This window comes from Nannobrachium achirus (genome assembly GCF_963921795.1).
Source record: "Nannobrachium achirus genome assembly, chromosome: 14".
Classification (NCBI taxonomy): domain Eukaryota; kingdom Metazoa; phylum Chordata; class Actinopteri; order Myctophiformes; family Myctophidae; genus Nannobrachium; species Nannobrachium achirus.
The window spans coordinates 7,133,649-7,155,294 of record NC_137821.1 but is presented as its reverse complement, the minus strand read 5'-3'; the positions used below and the strand labels follow the sequence as shown (position 1 = coordinate 7,155,294).

The window sequence follows — 21,646 nt, the reverse complement described above, 5'->3', positions numbered from 1 at the left end:
TCAGGTGAGGACCATCGTGCTGACAGAGTGCAGTAGTAGTTATTGTCATGTGGTGTCCCCTTGTCTTTCAGGTGAGGACCATCGTACTGACAGAGTGCAGTAGTAGTTATTGTCATGTTGTGTCCCCTTGTCTTTCAGGTGAGGACCATCGTGCTGACAGAGTGCAGTAGTAGTTATTGTCATGTTGTGTCCCCTTGTCTTTCAGGTGAGGACCATCGTGCTGACAGAGTGCAGTAGTAGTTATTGTCATGTGGTGTCCCCTTGTCTTTCAGGTGAGGACCATCGTGCTGACAGAGTGCAGTGGTAGTTATTGTCATGTTGTGTCCCCTTGTCTTTCAGGTGAGGACCATCGTGCTGACAGAGTGCAGTAGTAGTTATTGTCATGTGGTGTCCCCTTGTCTTTCAGGTGAGGACCATCGTGCTGACAGAGTGCAGTAGTAGTTATTGTCATGTGGTGTCCCCTTGTCTTTCAGGTGAGGACCAACGTGCTGACAGTGGATGAGGGCTCGGAGGTCAGGCTGGCTCCTCAACACCTGCTGCTGTCTGACGTGGACTCCATGGAGGAGGCCCTGGAGGTCCGGCTGAGGAGGAGGCCCCAGCACGGAGCTCTGTGGCTGGACTCCACTCCACTGGAGCCAGGCCAGGCTTTCACTGTGCACCACCTGAAAAGCCTTAAAGTTAGGTCAGACATGTTCATAGTATACCACCTGAAAGACCTTAAAGTTAGGTCAGACATGTTCATAGTATACCACCTGAAAGACCTTAAAGTTAGGTCAGACATGTTCATAGTATACCACCTGAAAGACCTTAAAGTTAGGTCAGACATGTTCATAGTATACCACCTGAAAGACCTTAAAGTTAGGTCAGACATGTTCATAGTACACCACCTGAAAGACCTTAAAGTTAGGTCAGACATGTTCATAGTATACCACCTGAAAGACCTTAAAGTTAGGTCAGACATGTTCATAGTATACCACCTGAAAGACCTTAAAGTTAGGTCAGACATGTTCATAGTATACCACCTGAAAGACCTTAAAGTTAGGTCAGACATGTTCATAGTATACCACCTGAAAGACCTTAAAGTTAGGTCAGACATGTTCATAGTATACCACCTGAAAGACCTTAAAGTTAGGTCAGACATGTTCATAGTATACCACCTGAAAGACCTTAAAGTTAGGTCAGACATGTTCATAGTATACCACCTGAAAGACCTTAAAGTTAGGTCAGACATGTTCATAGTATACCACCTGAAAGACCTTAAAGTTAGGTCAGACATGTTCATAGTATACCACCTGAAAGACCTTAAAGTTAGGTCAGACATGTTCATAGTACACCACCTGAAAGACCTTAAAGTTAGGTCAGACATGTTCATAGTACACCACCTGAAAGACCTTAAAGTTAGGTCAGACATGTTCATAGTACACCACCTGAAAGGCCTTAAAGTTAGGTCAGACATGCTCACTGTGCACCACCTGAAAAGCATAAAGATGTTAGTTTTGCCCCTTCAAATCGGTGGTCATATTGAGTACAGACATGTACGTTGTGTATTATATTGTGTACCACAATAATTGTGGTCTCGCTGAAAAGCGAGACCACGTGTTTTCTCCTTAAAGAAATATATAAATAAAATTATGACAGTACAAAGGCAGGGCATTTAGCCAATGAGGGAGCAGCGTTCTTGGTGACATCACCACCAACAAGTGCGACCTGATATAAATAACAACACCCACATGAAATCTTTTGTATGTTCTCCCAAATCTTTATAGTAAATATTTGTGGGCTCGCTGAAAGCGTATGTTCTCCCAGGCCAGTGTGTTCTCCCAAATCTTTATAAACTAAGGTTATTCTCCTCATAAAACTCCTGTTGGAGTGCCCATTGGGTAGATCTTTATGCCCATACATGGTGTTCCATGCGAGCCCACACTGTTTTGTAGGAACAGTATTTCTAGTTGTAAAATAGCACAGGCACACCATTATATTGTTTTAGTGTTTATTTAAAAAAAATACATAGTTTTGTCAGCTTGACATATGGTTTCTCTGTGTGATCTGTTCCTGTACTGTAGGTATACTCATGACAGCTCAGAGACGGTGGAGGATGACATTGAATTCACTGCCACTGACGGCATCAACTCTGTCGATTTTGTCATACAAGTGAAGGTACAGTAATTAATCGCTACTATATGGAAGTCTACATAACTACAATTTAATGATATTCAATTCATTTACTGACAGAATTAAATTCATTTATAAGCCCAACTGCCAGGCTATATTACTGTATTTCTGATCATCTGTGGACATGCGCGACCACCGCATGTTATATGATGTCCAAAAAACAGCATCAACGTGTACGGGAGGATCTCTTGTAACGCTGGGAGAAGAACAAAGTGACCGGGATATAATCCACTCCATTGCTAGGCTTGTCTTGTTTGCTGCAAAAACTAGATAATCGACCCTGAATGGACGTCAACAACATTGACCCGGATGTAGATCAAAATATCTCCGCATCCGGGAATAGGCCTATAGCCTGGCCTATTGGGAACCGGATACGGTGTTCAGGGGCGGGACAAGAGCGAGGACTCGATTCAACAGCGATAAAGCAATAATCTGTCAGATCTTGTCAATGGTAGTGAACCGCCGGGTCCATTAGTAAAGAAGAAAAAATAAACTTGATTGTTGGTTTATAAGTTTAACAATCAATCATTTAGCAGAGGGGACCGCACTTTGAGAACCCCCGATCAATCGATTGATTGATTGATTGATTGATTGAAGAGTTTATTAGCAGTTTGCGATAGAAAAGAGTACAGTTTCGTGACAGCACAAATCATTGGTACAAGGTCAACTAAAAGGAATCCTAGTAAGCTTTACGGCTTATTTACACAGGAACCACTTTATGTATCTCATATAACATTGAAAGACAGACGGATAGAACAGAGTACTTTACATGGGATATAACATCAATTACAAATGCAGAAAAGAAAATAATAAAAAAAACAGGGCGATAAAAACAACAGATGGTTGGGGGCTTAGTCTAATCCAGAGGTTACCAAACTTTCGGGGCTCGGGGCACCCCTATAAATATTTTTTTCATCCGAGGCACCCCTACATTATTATTATATTCCTACTTTTCACTCCCAGCACCTTATATTTATAGTATATTTTAGCAATTATGTTGCGAGGAAAGCGAGATAATAGCCATTTTGGTTAGAACTGACTGAAAATAACTTTGTAGCCTACTTCATGTTTAAAATGATACTAAATATATTTTTAATTGTCCCAAATAAATTTCAAATATTATCAAATTATCTCGCGGCGCCCCTGGACTGCCGTCGCGGCACCCCAGGGTGCCCCGTCACCCACTTTGAAAACTCCTGATCTAATCAACAAAACGACGTCTGTTGTAGATTTCTATGATATTGCATAAAATATATACTTTGAAAAAGGAAGGTTTCGAGAAGTGTTCAAAGACAATCAAAATGTATTCAAATAGGAGCTCCGAGCTGCAACACTATACCCATGTGGCATAGGTTCCAACTCTAGCATACAGTTCATACAGTTCAGAGTACAGTTCATACTTATACACTCCAGAGGGACATTAAAATAGATCAGAGAAAACATCCACATAAGGCTTTTAGTCAAGAATAATTCAAGACAGGACATGACATTCTGGTGACAGGTGAAGGAGTGACTCACGCAACAGTTGTTCTCATGCCTAGAATAAAAACCCTGACACGACTAATCCAATGACATGACCTTCTGGTTACCTTAAAGGAGTCATCCAGACCAAAACACATATATGGTTAAATCTGTCTTTTATCATACCCCTTACAAGTAAGGGTGCATGTGAGGTCAAAACAGCGGTGTGGTTGGTCTCAGGACGTTGTGTAAACACAATCCAATAAAAAAATACTAACTTTGAAGCTGAAGAAATAACCGCACTAGTATAAAGTCTATCTACTCTGTTAGTTATGAGAGGGCCTGCGAAATCTAGCAACAGGGGCAGCTATGAAAAAAATGGACTAAAGCAGGTATAAAGGGGTATGATAATAGGCAGATTTAACCCTATATGTGTTTTGGTCTGGATAAAAATTACATTTATTAGAACATGTCTTGGTTTGTGCTGCATCTTTCCTCCAGGTGCGGCCGGTCAACGACCAGGTTCCCGTGGTGGCGCGGGGCCTGCTGCCCCTCCTCCGCTGCCCGGAGGGGCAGCAGGTGGTCATCACCGCTGAGTACGTCTACGCCACGGACATGGACAGCGACAACGGCAGCCTGGCCTACCTGATCGCCCGGCAGCCCTACCACGGAGTGGTGCTGAGGAGGGGCCAGGTGGCCGACCGCTTCACCCAGAGAGACCTGCTGGCTGGGGACGTCAGCTACAGACACACAGGTACTGTACACTAGGTGGCGCTGTTTGTACACAACACCATAAGGTTTGTATTTCTGTCATAATAGGCCCCACTTTATGGAATGCACTCCGCCCCCCAAATCAGACTACTGGTTACCACCATCGGCATTTTTCAAGACACACCTTTATACCTTATATACAGTATGTTTGTTTCTTTGTTTAGCTGTCTGCTGTTTCACTGTAGTGTATTTAGCTTTGATTCTTCCAAGCAGCACTTTGTAAACTTTGGTTGTAAAATGTGCTACTGAATTAGTGAATGTTTTCTTCAGAATATGTATGACACTGATTTACTACGACACCACGACACATTAGTACTAATAGACCATACAGTGATTCTTATTTTCAAGGACCACTATAAAGGTCCATTCATACTGAGCACTATAACTAACTATATAACTATAAAAGGTCAAGTGCATGGCAATGAGTGTTCCCATCGATTATACAACGATGAACAATATAGTTATAGTTATCTTTATAGTTATCGTGCCCGCCACCCGGTGGGAATGGCACTTAACTCTGAGAGAGTGCAAATGGAACGGGTCCATTTGGTTCCATGTGTACACTCTCAGAGTTACAGACCTGTTATGTCCATTCAGGGCTGAGTCTTTATGTATTTCTGATAATATTCGTGTCCGGTGTCCGCTAATTTGCGTGTCCGTGGCAAAAGAAAAAAAAATTGACCGAAATGTCCACCTCCAAGCCAGCATGGTGATGACCCCCTGGCCTGTGTTTGTGTGTGCAGGTCAGGAGATTGGGCTGACTCCCCGTCACGACACCGTCACCTTGGTCATCTCTGACGAGGGGGAGACGCAGAACGCCCCTCCGTGCTGTGGAGCGGGCCTTCCTACAGCGCCCGTACGGGACAGCCTGCCTGTGTACGACCTGAAGATCACCGTGTTCCCTGTCGACAGCCAGCCTCCCACCCTCACTACTGGTAATGGACTGGACAATTACAAAGCTTCACTATACTGTCCATGCCTAATAGAAACAAACATATTACCCGTATTGCGTCCAAGATCATCGGACTTCCCACACCCACACTTGCTGAGATGAACGATAAGGCCATCACACGCTTAGCACTCTCAATAACAAAGACACTGATCATTCTCTGTATCACTACTTCGACCTCTTGCCATCGGGGCGTAGATACAGAACCTTGACGTGGCACAAGGTACAGTTTAGCAGGAGTTTTGTCCCCTCAGCCATCGCTGCACTAAACAATTTGCTGAGCAAGCGCCCCTGTCGCTAGGATGGTTTTCTGTGAATGGTGGGGACCTGATGATCTGTCTTGTGATGTTTGGTATAGTAGTCCAAATGTGTTTTTTATATATATAATTGAGAAATGTGTGCAAGTGCAAAATTAAAGGTATTTGGCCGCGGACCCCCGATCTCAAAATATGTTGTTCCAGGGACCACCCAGAAGCAAATATTTGAGTTACAAATGTTCGCTTTTAAATATATTCAAAGATTTTTCAAAAATAGCAGATCTATAGCTATATATACAAGCTCACAGTGCGGCACTGTGATCTTGTATATCTGCTATTTTTCAATAGCTAAAGCATTAAATAATTCTAGGCCTAAATGGCATTTAAACTAACATGACGTGGTGATGGTTCACAGGAGACATATTCGTGGTGGATGAAGGGGGGAGCGCCCCGATCACCGTGGCCCACCTGAAGGCCCTGGACGTGGACACGCCTCTGGACTCTCTGGTGGTCAGCCTGGTGTCTCCTCCACAGTTCGGATACATGGAGAACGTGCTGCCCAGTCCCGGCTTCGAGAAGAGCAACATGGGAATAAGCATAGGTCAGCATATACTCTGCTGTCGGGCCGAAACCTCCTAACTCCAAAATGTTCATTTTGGGGGAAATGAGCTCGAGTGGACTTAGGAGGTTTTGACCGATAGAAGGGCTTTTTACTACTTTTCATTGGTTCAATATTATTTTAACCAACACACAGACGTAAAGGGTGTTCAATAGCACATATTTATGAAAAAAAAGAGAGGGCCAATTGAGTGGAGTTAGCTGGTTTGGCAGAAAGTGTGGAGTTAGGAGGTTTTGTCCCAAGCACTTTTTACTACTTTCCATTGGTTCAATATTATTCGAACCAACACTCATCTGTAAAGGGTGTTCAGTAGTGTCAAAAAATCTACAACCTCAAAAATGGAGTTAAGAGGTTTTGGCCAGACAATGACGATATACTCTTTCATATAATCTACAGTCTACATGATCTACACTTGTAGAGTATGCGTTTAACCAGTTGACCCTTTGTCAAGTCCTGGCAGTTGTCCCGTCCCTTTTCGCACCCATTGGTTGCTGTGTCTTGATGGGACAAAAGTCCTTTCTCTCCAGTCTCCATCCACTACCATTGAAATTCAGTTGCTTCTTGTTGCACAAGTGTTGCGCTGGGCGCCCCCCTAGTGTGACACGGTCGCCTTGGAAAACAAGGAAGTGCTGATTAGATAGAATCCATTTCCTGATACTACGTCGTCTATTTCTCGCTTAAAATATTTTTAAAAACATGAGAGCAACGTTTAGTTCTAAATGTCGCTGTGTGGTTGTTTACATGGCTGACATGTTGGATACAGCACAAGATTCACGCAGTGCAGCTTGACTGCAGCAGGTGCTCTGAGCAGGGCTGTATTAACCATTGGGCCAGTGGGGCCGTTGCCAGGGGCCCTTGGCTCTCAGGGGCCCTTGGGGGAACTGGGCCGCGTGGTCATTGACAATTTACTAAAATTAAATGTATACATTAATTACAAATCTAATGTGTGGGCCCCTCCTCTGTTGTCTACAGGTGCTTTCTTGGCCCACAGATGATAATCATGGCTTAAAATACGAGCTGGGTAGTGTGCATCGGGAGGGAGGGGGGGTTATGATGGAGGGTGGGGGGCCCTAAAAAATTATTGGCCAGGAGCCCTCGCAAGGGTTAATCCGTCCATGGCTCTGAGCCGTTGATTAGGCAGCGGTCTGTTATAGAGCGGAGCGGTCTGTTATCAGGGAATATCGGACCTCTGATTTCAGCGATTGACCAATCAGAATCAAGCATTCAAACAAGTCGGGTAATAAAAGTCGTTAATGCCCTAGCGTGATCGTGACCAAGCAGAGTATGTCTACACTGCAGTATTGATACTTTTACTGAAGTAAAAACATATGAGAACTTCTTCCCACCCCTGGTCCTCTCCCTGTCCCGTCTGTCTGTCCCCACTAGCGTCCTTCTCCTACAGAGACGTGCAGGAGGGTCATGTGAACTACGTGCAGTCCAGACACCAGAGGATGGAGCCCACGGCTGACCAGCTGATGGTGTGTGTGTCGGACGGCGCTCACACCTCCCCCCACGTCCCCTTCTACATCCTCATCAGCCCCACCAACGACGAGGAGCCCCAGCTCCTGGCCAGGAACATCACCGTGAGTAATGGGCCTGTCACAGTTTAAGTTGTTCTCTCCACCTTTATTTCACCCATTTAGGGCCTAGGATTATTGACCGCTTTAACAATTGAAAAATAGCAGATATACAAGCTCACAGCACGGCACTCGAGTGCCGCGCTGCGAGCTTGTAGATCTGCTATTTTTTTTAAAGTCGTGAAAATGTGTGCAAATCTTTGAATATCATGTATTTTCAAAGCGAACGTTTGTAACTAAAATTTTGCTTCTGGGTGGTCCCTGGAACTAGATATTTTGAGATGGGGGTCCGTGGCCAAATAAATATCATTTTGGGGGTCCTTCACGTGAAAAGGTTTGAGAACCACTGACATAGTAGTCTCTCAAGAACAGACTAACTGAGCTCCAGTTAAGTGAAAAGGAACTTTTCTTTGACGATGGCTGGCCAGATTGCTGACATAGATACATAGTTTTTTTTTCTCCAAAAATCTTAAAAGGATTCAAAAGACACTTATAGAATCGGGTCAAAATTCTAATTTTCACGATTTAAAAAAAATAGCAGATCTACAAGCTTGTGAGCTTGTATATCTGCTATTTTTTTATATATTTAAAGCATAAAATATTGCGTCATAATGTGTTCAGGCCTAAATGGGTTAAATTTCTCAGAGAGATCAGTTGAGGGAGATCCTCATTTACAAGGATGTCGAGATTAGAAAACAGACTTAATTACTGAGAGAAAAACAGTGTTTGTGACAACAATCAGTTAAAACAGTTACCTACATGTAATGCACGGTTATTAAGTAAACTCATGAAATGGCCAACAGATGCTAGGGTACTCATCTTAAAATCTTGTTGCAAGAGATTCCAGGAATCAGGTGCACTAATGCTAAAAGCAGTCTTTCCCAGTTCCAGAGGCTTGAGTATGGAGGCACCTGCATGAAGATAGATTATATGTCCATAATCCAACACAGATAGAAATGTAGCTTCGATGATCCTCTTCCTACAAAGCATGGGGGAACTAGTTTTATTTCTATAAAGGCAGCCAATCAACACGTCTAAACATCGAGAGTTTGAAAAAAAAAAAGCCAAACGGATGAGACACAAAAGACAGAGGTTGTTTCCATTCTGGTACATATACAGTAGATGTTTCAAAACATTTTCAGTGCAAGAGCCAAAAATAGACTTGCAGTGTCTCCCCCCTGGGACTCACTGGGAACTTACCTTATGAATGAGTCACTTCAGCCCTATTTTCATTGCTAGGTGAGAGAGGGAGACATGAAGGAGTTGGACTCTTCCGTCCTGAACGCTGTGGATCTAGACGTCCCTAAAGACCAGCTGCGCTTCACCCTGCTCCAGCCCCCCAGGCACGGGGCCATCATGAGCAGCAGCAGCAGCAGTGGGTCCACGGCCCACCGGAGGAGAGAGGCCCACACGGCCGTGGAGGACTTCACCATGCTGGATCTGAGGAATGGTACTGTTTGTACCAAACCCTGCCTTTCCTTGGCTTTTAGAGCCTTCCACAAACACAAACACAGGACATGGTAGTCTCTACACTGCATACTGTATTACTGAGGCAGCTGTCAACAATCAGACAAAATGGCTATAAAATAAAGAAGCTAACAAAACCAGAGTTATAAGTATTATGTACTATTTTTTATTTTACATAGTAACATGTAATAATATTTCTGTTTTTGGTCAAGTAATACCTTACACAACTATACTGATATTACACAAAAATATATTATAAGTAACCTAACTTAATCAAGTTTCCAAGTCCAGTTTCTTCCCCTTCACTAGAATCTGGAGTGGTCATGTAAAGCCATAATCAAGAACGTACTTGAATTAATAAAACATTATTTTAGACAGTGTGTGTGTGGTACAGTAATAACTAGAACTGTACTCTGCCAACTTGCATCTTGTGCACAAGTAGGCCATGTATGCCAACACATTACTTGCACGCTCTGCTGGCGCAAGTAATAACTACTAGGGAACTGGTCTCCCTAGTCTTCCATTGAGACCTTTAGTGGGTCACCTTCTTCTTCCTGAATCCATTGTGTCATCTTGAATATATGTGTGTGTGTGTGTGTGTGTGTGTGTGTGTGTGTGTGTGTGTGTGTGTGTGTGTGTGTGTGTGTGTGTGTGTGTGTGTGTGTGTGTGTGTGCGTGCGTGCGTGCGTGCGTGCGTGCGTGTGTGTGTGTGCGTGCGCACTTGTGCGTGCCCCTCAGGCATGTCTCTGATGTACGTGCACGACGACTCGGAGAACATGGAGGACAGCTTCTCCATCCAGCTGACGGATGGGAAGCACCAGCTGCACAGCCTGGTGATGGTTACTGTTGTACCTGTCAACGACCAGGAGCCTACAGTCACCAGGTGATCTACTGTATACTGTTATACTGATGGTAATGTTCTAGCTGTCAACGACCAGGAGCCTACAGTCACCAGGTGATCTATACTGTTATACTGATGTTACTGTTCTAGCTGTCAACGACCAGGAGCCTACAGTCACCAGGTGAACTACTGTATACTGTTATACTGATGGTACTGTTCTAGCTGTCAACGACCAGGAGCCTACAGTCACCAGGTGAACTACTGTATACTGTTATACTGATGGTACTGTTGTACCTGTCAACGACCAGGAGCCTACAGTCACCAGGTGAACTACTGTATACTGTTATACTGATGTTACTGTTGTACCTGTCAACGACCAGGAGCCTACAGTCACCAGGTGAACTACTGTATACTGTTATACTGATGGTACTGTTGTACCTGTCAACGACCAGGAGCCTACAGTCACCAGGTGAACTACTGTATACTGTTATACTGATGTTACTGTTGTACCTGTCAACGACCAGGAGCCTACAGTCACCAGGTGAACTACTGTATACTGTTATACTGATGGTACTGTTCTAGCTGTCAACGACCAGGAGCCTACAGTCACCAGGTGAACTACTGTATACTGTTATACTGATGTACTGTTCTAGCTGTCAACGACCAGGAACCTACAGTCACCAGGTGCACGCTAATTTAACAGTTATTATGAAGTGTTGAATTAAGAGCTACAATTGTTCTCAGAGCTACAAATGGATGAATAACACTTTTATTGTGTGTGAACTAACTACAAATGGATGAATAACACTTTTATTGTGTGTGAACTATCACCTTAGGACTTGCCTACTGTAGATATTGAAGAAGATATACTTAATGTTGTTGAACCTCAAAGAATCTGAAAAAGAAAGAAGAAAATCCTGTCTAAGAGATGCTACTGTATCTCACACCATGAAGACAAAGGTCAACCATGTCATATTATAGCCATGGTTCTCAAAGGTCCCAGAGATAAAGATACATAGTATGATTGGTCCTCCTTCTCCACCTGTAGTACCCTTCTACTCTGCTCTCCATCAAACAAATCCTTTATTCAGTAGCATTACGGTAATAACGTCGTGTCCTAACAACTTACAACGGAGTGGAGGTGTCCTAACAACTTGTCTCTTATCTCCTCCAGGAACAACGGGTTGGAGGTGGACCCGGGCGAGGCCAGGCTCATCTCCAGTGTCACGCTGTACGCCCAGGACGACGACACGCCCTCTGCTCACATCCTCTACGTCTTAGAGAGCGTCCCCACTCGAGGACTGCTCCAGATCAAGGTCAGTCATCCTCTACGTCTTAGAGAGCGTCCCCACCCGAGGACTGCTCCAGATCAAGGTCAGTCAGTCCATGACTTACATCATTAACTGTGTTGCTCCACATTATTTTCAACTGAAAACAAAGGGTGAAAATTATGTCTACTTTTTTACAAACGTCATTTTGGAATAGCTGTTGTTAGTCATCGTCAGAGGCGGCCTGCAGGGGGAGCTAGCGGGGCACTCGCCCAGGGCGCCACCTTGAGGGGGCGCATGAAGAAAAAAAAAAAGAAAAAAAAAAAAGTAAAATGAAAAAAAAAAAAAAAAAAAAAAAAGACTTTCCTCTACAAAACACAGACCTCTATCAGTCAGGATATAGGAACTCTATAGTCTTTTCTCACTGTGCGTGACTGTGAAAGAACCATTTCTCCTGACCAGCCCAAGGTAAGACTAATGCCTCATTCACACTGTAAGCAGCAAAGCTAATGGTTTGCTTGGTAATTCAATGTAATCTCAATGGAAACCAGCTTTCAAGCTTTCCAAGCTTTGTTCTCAGCATCTCCAGCATCTTAAAGCTGGTTTCCATTGAGATTACATTGAATTACTGCAAGCAAACCATTAGCTTTGCTGCTTACAGTGTGAATGAGGCATAAGACAGTCAGATCATGCTTTTATAAACCCTATTATATTAAGCCCAAAATGGTTCTGCCGCCGTGTAGAACCGAACCGCTTTTAACTTAAAAAAAAATCATATTTATTTTTTTTATTAAAAAAAAAAAAAAAAAATCCGGCCGCGCTTCGCGCGGCCATAGGGCAGCGCTATACTACCTCGCACAGGGCGCAATATAGGCACCAACCGCCACTGGTCATCGTACCAGTCACTGCACCAGTTTATACCCAATGAATGAATGAAGGAACGAACGAACGAACGAACGAACGAACGCACGCTACCTGGAATACGGGGTCATCTTAATCCATGCTACCAGGAACAAAGGAAGTAAACGGAGCAGGAAGTGGTCACAGAGAAATGGGTTGTTCCGGCCAAATAAATGCAATATCCGGTTTCCGGGTTCCGGTCTATACCGGAATATAAAGTGGAATATCCCTTTAAGAGTGTCTGCTAAATGCCTACATTGTAATAGTAAGTTGTAACAGATGTGTGGTGTCTATGTGGTGTGTGTCAGGAGGAGGCAGGTGACTGGGTGACGCTGGCTGCAGGACAGAACTACAGCCAGGAGGAGGTGGACATGAACCGGCTGAGGTACCTCCACACCGCCCCACACAGCAGCGGAGGACAACACGACTTCTTTGTCTTCCACCTGCTGGACGGAAAGAACCGCTCGCCCTCGCAGCACTTCCACATCTCCATCCAAGACATGGAGAAAGGTAGCGAGAGACTGAAGAACTCAACATCTTAGCTGTACTGTTGCAGTTTAGCAGTGGTTCTCAAACGTGGGTTCTCCAGGGAACCTCTGGGTTCCTTGAGAGGGGTTCTAAATGCACCAGTACAGGTCTGTACACTGGTGGGGGTCCTTGAAAAAAATACAAAAGTTTGGGAACCACTGCTGTATAGCAAATGTCTTTTTCACACATGAGGGCTTGATGAATAAACCATCCAAAAAGTGATATTGCTTTAACGTACAGTACACTACCATACACATTCAAATAAATGTTAAAATAATGATTTAGATAAAAAAAAAAAAGAATACCACGTGCTCGAATATTATTATTTATTAATCACATGAATTATTTATCATTGGACATGTAATTCCTTGTCTTTCTGACTCACTCCCTAGCTTCTACCGTAGTCTGAAGACTCATCTCTTCAGACTCCACCTTAGGTGGTGCTCATAGCACTTAACCATATAGCACTCACCTCCCCTCAATGACCATACATGAAAGCTTGAATTTTTTAGGTATATATAATGTTTTTCACTGATTAGGTGCTTGGTCTTTTTTTTCTAGATTGATATTTTTATGCAATTGATTTTTTTTTTTTATGTTGATATATTGTTGTATTACTTTGTTATTGTATTGATGTATGTATTATCTTGCTTATTGTAAGTCGCTCTGGATTAAGAGCGTCTGCTAAATGCCTAAACTGTAATCACTGAGTGTCCGCCCTGCATGTGTTTCAACGTAACCTTATGAAACGGTGTCCCTGGCTTGTTTTTCACAGGCAACATCGCCATCTTCACCCGGCCGGTGAAGGTGAGCCGTGGTGACCGCGTGGTGCTGACCACGGACGCGCTGCTGGCCACGGACGGCTCTGAGCACCCAGAGGAGCTGCTGTACGCCGTCACCCTGCCCCCCACCCACGGACACCTGGAGTACATCCAGCACCCTGGGGTGCCCATCTCAGCCTTCAGCCAGATGGACGTGGCCGCCAACCTGGTGGCCTACGTGCACGACAACCGCGCCAGCGCCTCCCTGGAGACCTTCCAGTGAGTGAGGAGGAAACCCTGTAGCACCCGATTATTAAGACTCTCTCAAGGTTCACTTTGAGACCCACTGGTGTAGCAGAGTGTTTCCAGTGAGCTAATATGTACAATATCAGCATATGATAGATATAAAACAATATATTGAGAAAGATTTAAAGGCATACAATTATTGTGCCACTTTCACTCTCTATTTGGGGCATGACATTATTCATTTAACGGTCTTTATTGTCCAAAATCTTCAATAATCATCCAAAATAGAAAAAGTATTAAAGCAGATCTATAAACACATGACCTGTAGAACCATCATGCATGTGAGCTTATACTGCAGATCTGCTATCTTCGTTATTTTCTTCCCAGTAGTCTTTACCACTTAAATGTCACTTAAATGTGGTGTTTTAAAACACAGTCTTAGTGCCTACTCTGTAGCATTGGTTCTCAAAGTGGGGTCCTTGAAGTGGGTTCCAGCAAAATCATTGATAGTTAATGAAATGTGACAGACCCTTGTGGGTCTGTAACTCTTTAAGGCATTATCAGAGTCTGAGGAGAAGAGCTATCACCTCAACTTTTAGGTGATAAGCTATCACCTAAAAATGTGATGGCCATCATAGTCACAGACTCACGGTGAAGTCCTATCACTGCGCCTCTAAAAACAGGGGGCACACTGATTGGTCTAGATCGACCAATCAGTGAACGGGGTGATGGGGAGATGTCTGACAGTAAAAACAGAGGAGGGATGTCTAGGTCCGCTGTGATGGATCTTCACCGCGGCTAATGACGTAATGTTGTATTTTTCTGACTTTAAAAGACTACACCGCGGACTACACTATGATAGGGCCATCAGAGTGTACAAATGGAAAGCACAGTCAACCTAAAATATACTGTAATAGAGACATTTTGGTTAATTTGGGGTTGGCGCTATACCTACACGTTTGGCTGTATTGCTCATTTCACGAATGCCCGATCCTTACCAGCTATATCTCGTTGCAAAGGTGACTAGTAATCAACAAAAAAAATGATATAAAACACAGTACCAATTGGTATTATCAAAGGGGAGATATAATGGACCGAAGTCAAGTTTCCTTACTTTTTGGGCATGGTTTTATTTACCGGTATTTATTTTTTAAACGACACGTTGTTTCCTGTTGAGATTGGCACATTTCACCCAGGTTTTTTTTGTTATCTCACTCACGTCACTTTGTCTGCTGACCTCACTCAGCAACGAAATAAACAGAAAACAAACAAAAATAAAAAATAAAACAATTCACAGGAGGCAAGCAGTGATCAAGACACGTGTGACATGTGCATGTGATCTGGGCAGCTTGCCCCAGGAAATGTGCCAAGCTCAATAGGGAACAGCGGTATGTATCAATTTTGGGCTCCTTGACGCGTGATTATGGATCCCACTGGGAAAGATGGATAACCACGCCTCATTTTTGAAGCTTGTGATTGGCTGAACCGGACGTAGGGAGCGCTCCGTTGTAGTCACTTGGACCGTGCGAGGTGCACCAAAACCCAATTATCATTGCGTTTATCGTGCGCTTGCCCAGGCCGTAACGATTGCATTCAACACGGCTTCGAAACTCGTGCGGAGCTCCGCTGGCCTTCGCGCCGCTTGCAATGTCGTGGACAATAACTGAATGTCGTGGACAATAACTGAATGTCGTGGACAATAACTGTCCATCTTTCCCAGTGGGATCCATAATCAGGCCTCCTTTTTATTTATATATATATATTTTTTAAAGATTAGTTTTTTTTGGGGGGCTTTTTATGCCTTTATTGATAGGACAGTAGACCGACAGGAAATGGGGAGAGAGATGGGGAATGACATGTGGCAAAGGTCGTCCGGATCGGGAATCGAACCGGTGACGCCAGCAGGCATCATAGCCTAGTATGTGGCATGCGCCTTGACCACCAGGCCAGCGGGCGCCCATAATCAGGCCTCCTTGACACAAAAAACAACTACTGTGGTGTGTCTGTGTCCAGGTTCGTGGTGAGTAACGGCGAGGCCAGTCGTAACGGGAGCTTGGAGGTGCAGGTGGAGATGGTGGACCGCGTGCTGCCCTCTCTCACCAGGAACCAGGGCCTGGGGGTCCCCCGAGGGACCACCGTGACCCTGGACCCCGAGAGCCTGACCCTCAGCGACCCCGACACCCCCGCCCACGCCCTGCTCTACGTCCTGGTGGAGCCCCCGCAGTACGGGAGGTAGTACTACACCCTGTGCATTGTTCTGTCTTTATATTACCCCCACAGTATGGGAGGTAGTACTGCACCCTGTGCGTTGTTTTATTCTGTCATTATATCACCCCCGCAGTTCGGGAGGTAGTACTGCACCCTGTGCGTTGTTTTATTGTGCATTATTCTGTCATTACATTATCCATTATTCTATCATTTTAATATAAATTATTATATCATTTTAATATCCATTATTCTATCCATACATTTTTCGATTAAACGAATATTTTTTTTTTTTTGCAGACTAAGAATGCAGCTCCACACCGTTGTTCCTATAATAACAAATTAATGTATTTGTATCGCACTTTTCCAAACAAAGTATAGAACAAGTAAAATACAGCAAAGAACAAAACAATATCTGAATACAATAATAATAGACAGATAAAACAAGCTATAAGATTTTTTGCTATCATGGGCAAAAGAAAAACAAAAAAAACACTGACAGATGCTGGTTTAAGATGTGGTTTAAGTGGTTCATTATTGATGTATTTTCCATAATCGATTAATTCGATTGAGTTCTAACTTCTATTATTAACTGTCTTTGTGTCCCTGACATCAGGCTGCTGCTGAACGGTGCACCGCTGCCCCCTGGGGGTAAGTTCAGCCAGCGCAGCGTGCAGGAGCTGGAGGTGAGCTACAGCCACGGCGGCGGGCCGGCGCTCATCGACCGCTTCAGCTTCACCGCCGCAGACACCTCTGACCGGGGCTTCCTGATGGACGGACGGCTGACCACTGAGCCTGTGTTCTTCACTGTTCAGGTACTGTAGGACTGTGGGTCTCACCCTGTGGGTCGGGACCCCCAGGGAGTCCCCAAATTATTTTGGGGGGTCGCCAGATGATTAGCTTAATGTGCAACGTTTGTTTTCTCTCTCAACACTAAACAAACCTATATAAAGTGTATAGACTATAGAGGGTATCTACACATTTCTAACGAGGCAATTTAAGCACTTTTTAATACCTCTAAATAGCCGATCTACATGCTAACAACGCGAGGCGTTGTTAGCACCAGGACTTGGTGGTCGGAGACAGTATGGACAGGCCTTTAAGTTAAGGCATAAACGCTGGTACTTAAAGGACAACTTTGTTTTTTTACAACAATATATTTTAGATATTAATTAGAGAAAAGAAAAAGTGAGTGTTAATTTCTTTTTCATTTGCTTCGTTCTATAGTTTTATCGCGTTTACCGTGCTAAAATGTGGGGCATGCGTACAAGTGACTAAATAAGTCTTTTTAGACACAATAAGCCAGCAGTTTCTTTATAAGCCAGCAGTTTCTTTATTGCTACACTTCTAGCCCCCACAAGTCACATCCAACCATGAAAGAATGCGTTGTATCTTGGAAATGGGCTTATTCTGTGTAAAATTACATATTTAGCCACTTGTACGCATGCCCCCAACCACTGAAATAAGAGTCTCTAAAACAATAGAAAGAAGTAAATGAAATCAATTTAACACTCATCTTTTATATTATTTAACTACAATCTAAAATATGAACCCTTGTTGTAAAAAACTAAAGTTGTCCTTTAAGACAACCAAAATACAGCCCTAGTGTTTGTCAGGATGGGGGGTCCCCAGTTAAAATATGATTATTTTGGGGGTCGCGGCCTGAAAAGTGAGAACCAGTGAGCTGAATCTACTGCTCCTTGCAGATCAAGACTCTGGACACGTCGGCCCCTGAGGTGGTGCGTCTGCAGCCTGTGTGGAAGGCAGAGCGGCTGGCAGACGGACGTTCTGGCATCTACCTGTCCTCCAGAGAGCTGAGAGCCCAGGACGCTCACAGCACGGAGGAGGAGCTCACCTACCGCATCACTAGAGCGCCACACTTTGGTTACCTGGAGAACTCCCTCACAGGTAGGGATGCGTCCTGTCGGGTGGAAATCCAAAACCCATGCACCACGTTTGGAGCTTGTAGACCATACATGGGCAACAGGCGGCCCGGGGGCCACATGCGGGCCCCCACCTTCACTTAATGCGGCCCACAGGTTAATACCGGAATGCTGATATATTATTGATTTCAGCTGTTACAATTCCAAACATGACCTGCTTTAATTCCATCAGTCTATCTTAGCAGCTTAATGACGAGTATTATAGTATTAAAATGTATATATTTTTTATGTCCAATGTATTTGTATTTAAGTTCATAAAGTTAACATGAGTATATAACTAAATGCGTTGGAAATTAAATCAAAATGTTACATTTCAGGATTCGAATAAAAAAATAACCAAAAAATAATAATTCAGGATTCCAATTCAAAAGAAGCTAATATAGCCAATCTACAGGCTCAAAACGCATCGCAGCACGATGTGTTTTGAGCTTGTAGATCTGCTATTTTTGCAAAGTAGAATGTAGCAATATATGCACTGTGGCCCTTTGGAGTGAAGGTGGAAATATAGTGGCCCTCACCATCATCAAAGTTGCCCACCCCTGTTGTAGACAGACTACTTTTGATAAAGTAGGGTGTTAATTTCTTCTCATTTATTTAGCAAAAACATTGGTCCCCATACAATAGTGCAGTCATGGGAAAAAAACATTTCACAGAGTTAAATAGGCTATACAGTATATCAAAGCATTTGACAGGGAATGCATGCAATCACAATTCCCGAAAAGTGTGAGTTTTAACCACATAAGACCTATATACTTTGTCTTACCATGAAGTGAGACAAATTGAAATATACGTACATGATTTTCAATTTTAGCTTGAATGACATTAATGTCATTCCCAAAACTGGGAGGCACGTTTAGAATGAAAGTACTGTAGACATACGTCTTGAGCTGTGTGTGTGTGTGTGTGTGTGTGTGTGTGTGTGTGTGTGTGTGTGTGTGTGTGTGTGTGTGTGTTCTGCAGGTAGTTTTGTCCAGCAGCGCTTCTCCCAGGTGGATCTGAACAGGAGGATTCTGGTCTACATCATCGATCCTTCCAAAGAGGCTCTCTCCGACAGCCTGGAGTTCACCGTGTCGGACCCTCTGGGCAACACCGGACCCCCGCACACGTAAGAACTGTTTATACTGACCCTCTGGGCAACACCGGACCCCTACACACGTAAGAACCGCTTATACTGACCCTCTGGGCAACACCGGACCCCACACACGTAAGAACTGTTTATACTGAACCCACAAACATGCAGAACCATTTATCACAACATGGAGTGGACTTAAAGGACAACTTTGTTTTTTTACAACAATGGTTCATATTTTAGATTGTAAATAGAGATAAAGTTAAAGATGAGTGTTGAAATGTCTTCATTTACCCTTTTCTATCATTTTAGCAATTTTAATTATGTTGATTTCAGTGGGTGGGGGTGTGCGTACAAGTGGCTAAATATGTATTTTTAGTCGCAATAAGCCCATTCCCCTCGATGTACCACAATCTTTCATGGTTAGATGTGAATTGTGTTACTGTAAATAGTATAAAGGAATTGGTGGCTTAATTGTGTCTAAAAATACATATTTAGCCACTTGTACGCATGCCCCCACCCACTGAAATCAAACTCGCTAAAATGGCTAAAATGATAGAAAGCAGTAAATGAAAGCATTTAACAGTCATATTCTCTTTTCTCTTATTACAATCTAAAATATGGACCCTAAAAAAACTAAATGTTATCAAAATGCAAATGTCACAACATAATACAGTATAAAGGCACAATTAGAAACATATTGATGATCAATACAAGTCAAAAAGCTATTTAGAAGTATTATACATCTGATATAAAATATATTTAAATAGAAGTTCAAGCTCTGTTGGTTTGAGTGGACCCTAGTTTATTGCCCATTTAAACTCACAGTTGCACACACATTATGTGATGAGAACCTAAAGCTTGCAGAGTTTGCACACTACATACGGTGCTATGGTGACCCCAAGTGGCAACAAGAGGTAACTGATTTGATCCTCCACCAATAAATGGTGAAATCCAGACCACTGAAACTGTAATTGCTATAGATGTACTGCAGGACAATGGGCTGATATTAAACATTTCAACCTTACAGTACATGATTGAGATTGTGAAAAAACATTTATGTATGTTTTGCTTTAGTATAATGCAACTTTAAATCCTTGATTTCTGCATTTAATAATAGTCTGTTGCCTTGCAGACTTATGCTAGCTTAAAATGTAAAGATAGTTGCTATGTGCAGATTATTAGTGTGGTTGCCTAGAGCAGGGGTTTTCAAAGTGGGTGACGGGGCAAAGATGCGTATACCAAACAAATCTTCCAAAAGCAAAACTATGCAGCATCAAGGGGTTTATTAGATAGGCTCTAAAAGTATGTCCTTAAGCGCAAGGGAATTATTTTGGGTTAGAACTGTTTCCGGCCACTTAGTGTAGAGTGTAAGTGGTCCAGTAGAGCTGGCTGGGTCAGTCTACTCAGTGTGTTATATGTGTTTATCATTGCAGACTGGAGCTACAGTGGTCCAGTGTAGAGCTGGCTGGGTCAGTCTACTCAGTGTGTTATGTGTTTATCATTGCAGACTAGAGCTGCAGTGGTCCAGTGTAGAGCTGGCTGGGTCAGTCTACTCAGTGTGTTATGTGTTTATCATTGCAGACTAGAGCTGCAGTGGTCCAGTATAGAGATGGCTGGTTCAGTCTACTCAGTGTGTTATGTGTTTATCATTGCAGCTGCAGTGGTCCAGTGTAGAGCTGGCTGGGTCAGTCTACTCAGTGTGTTATGTGTTTATCATTGCAGACTAGAGCTGCAGTGGTCCAGTGTAGAGCTGGCTGGGTCAGTCTACTCAGTGTGTTATGTGTTTATCATTGCAGACTGGAGCTGCAGTGGTCCAGTGTAGAGATGGCTGGGTCAGTCTACTCAGTGTGTTATGTGTTTATCATTGCAGACTAGAGCTGCAGTGGTCCAGTGTAGAGATGGCTGGGTCAGTCTACTCAGTATATTATATGTGTTTATCATTGCAGACTAGAGCTGCAGTGGTCCAGTGTAGAGCTGTCTGGGTCAGTCTACTCAGTGTGTTATGTGTTAATCATTGCAGACTAGAGCTGCAGTGGTCCAGTGTAGAGCTGGCTGGGTCAGTCTACTCAGTGTGTGTTATGTGTTAATCATTGCAGACTAGAGCTGCAGTGGTCCAGTGTAGAGCTGGCTGGGTCAGTCTACTCAGTGTGTGTTATGTGTTTATCATTGCAGACTAGAGCTACAGTGGTCCAGTGTAGAGCTGTCTGGGTCAGTGTACTCAGTGTGTGTTATGTGTTTATCATTGCAGACTAGAGCTACAGTGGTCCAGTGTAGAGCTGTCTGGGTCAGTGTACTCAGTGTGTGTTATGTGTTTATCATTGCAGACTAGAGCTGCAGTGGTCCAGTGTAGAGCTGTCTGGGTCAGTGTACTCAGTGTGTGTTATGTGTTTATCATTGCAGACTAGAGCTACAGTGGTCCAGTGTAGAGCTGTCTGGGTCAGTGTACTCAGTGTGTGTTATGTGTTTATCATTGCAGACTAGAGCTGCAGTGGTCCAGTGTAGAGCTGTCTGGGTCAGTGTACTCAGTGTGTGTTATGTGTTTATCATTGCAGACTAGAGCTGCAGTGGTCCAGTGTAGAGCTGTCTGGGTCAGTGTACTCAGTGTGTGT

General features: G+C 43.6%; 1 protein-coding gene across 1 annotated transcript in view; it reads left to right on the top strand.

The window, feature by feature from the left end:
* Positions 1-21,646, top strand: part of frem1a (Fras1 related extracellular matrix 1a) — an 80,692-nt gene that overhangs the window by 46,805 nt on the left and 12,241 nt on the right. The window contains exons 18-32 of the mRNA XM_080742042.1: positions 474-682; positions 2,064-2,157; positions 4,135-4,387; positions 5,148-5,339; positions 6,026-6,211; positions 7,616-7,812; positions 9,046-9,256; positions 10,012-10,156; positions 11,289-11,430; positions 12,591-12,792; positions 13,586-13,850; positions 15,831-16,049; positions 16,639-16,837; positions 17,729-17,930; positions 18,926-19,070. Of these exons, the coding sequence (XP_080598168.1) occupies positions 474-682; positions 2,064-2,157; positions 4,135-4,387; positions 5,148-5,339; positions 6,026-6,211; positions 7,616-7,812; positions 9,046-9,256; positions 10,012-10,156; positions 11,289-11,430; positions 12,591-12,792; positions 13,586-13,850; positions 15,831-16,049; positions 16,639-16,837; positions 17,729-17,930; positions 18,926-19,070 (2,861 nt within the window). The remainder of the gene's footprint in view (positions 1-473; positions 683-2,063; positions 2,158-4,134; positions 4,388-5,147; positions 5,340-6,025; positions 6,212-7,615; positions 7,813-9,045; positions 9,257-10,011; positions 10,157-11,288; positions 11,431-12,590; positions 12,793-13,585; positions 13,851-15,830; positions 16,050-16,638; positions 16,838-17,728; positions 17,931-18,925; positions 19,071-21,646) is intronic.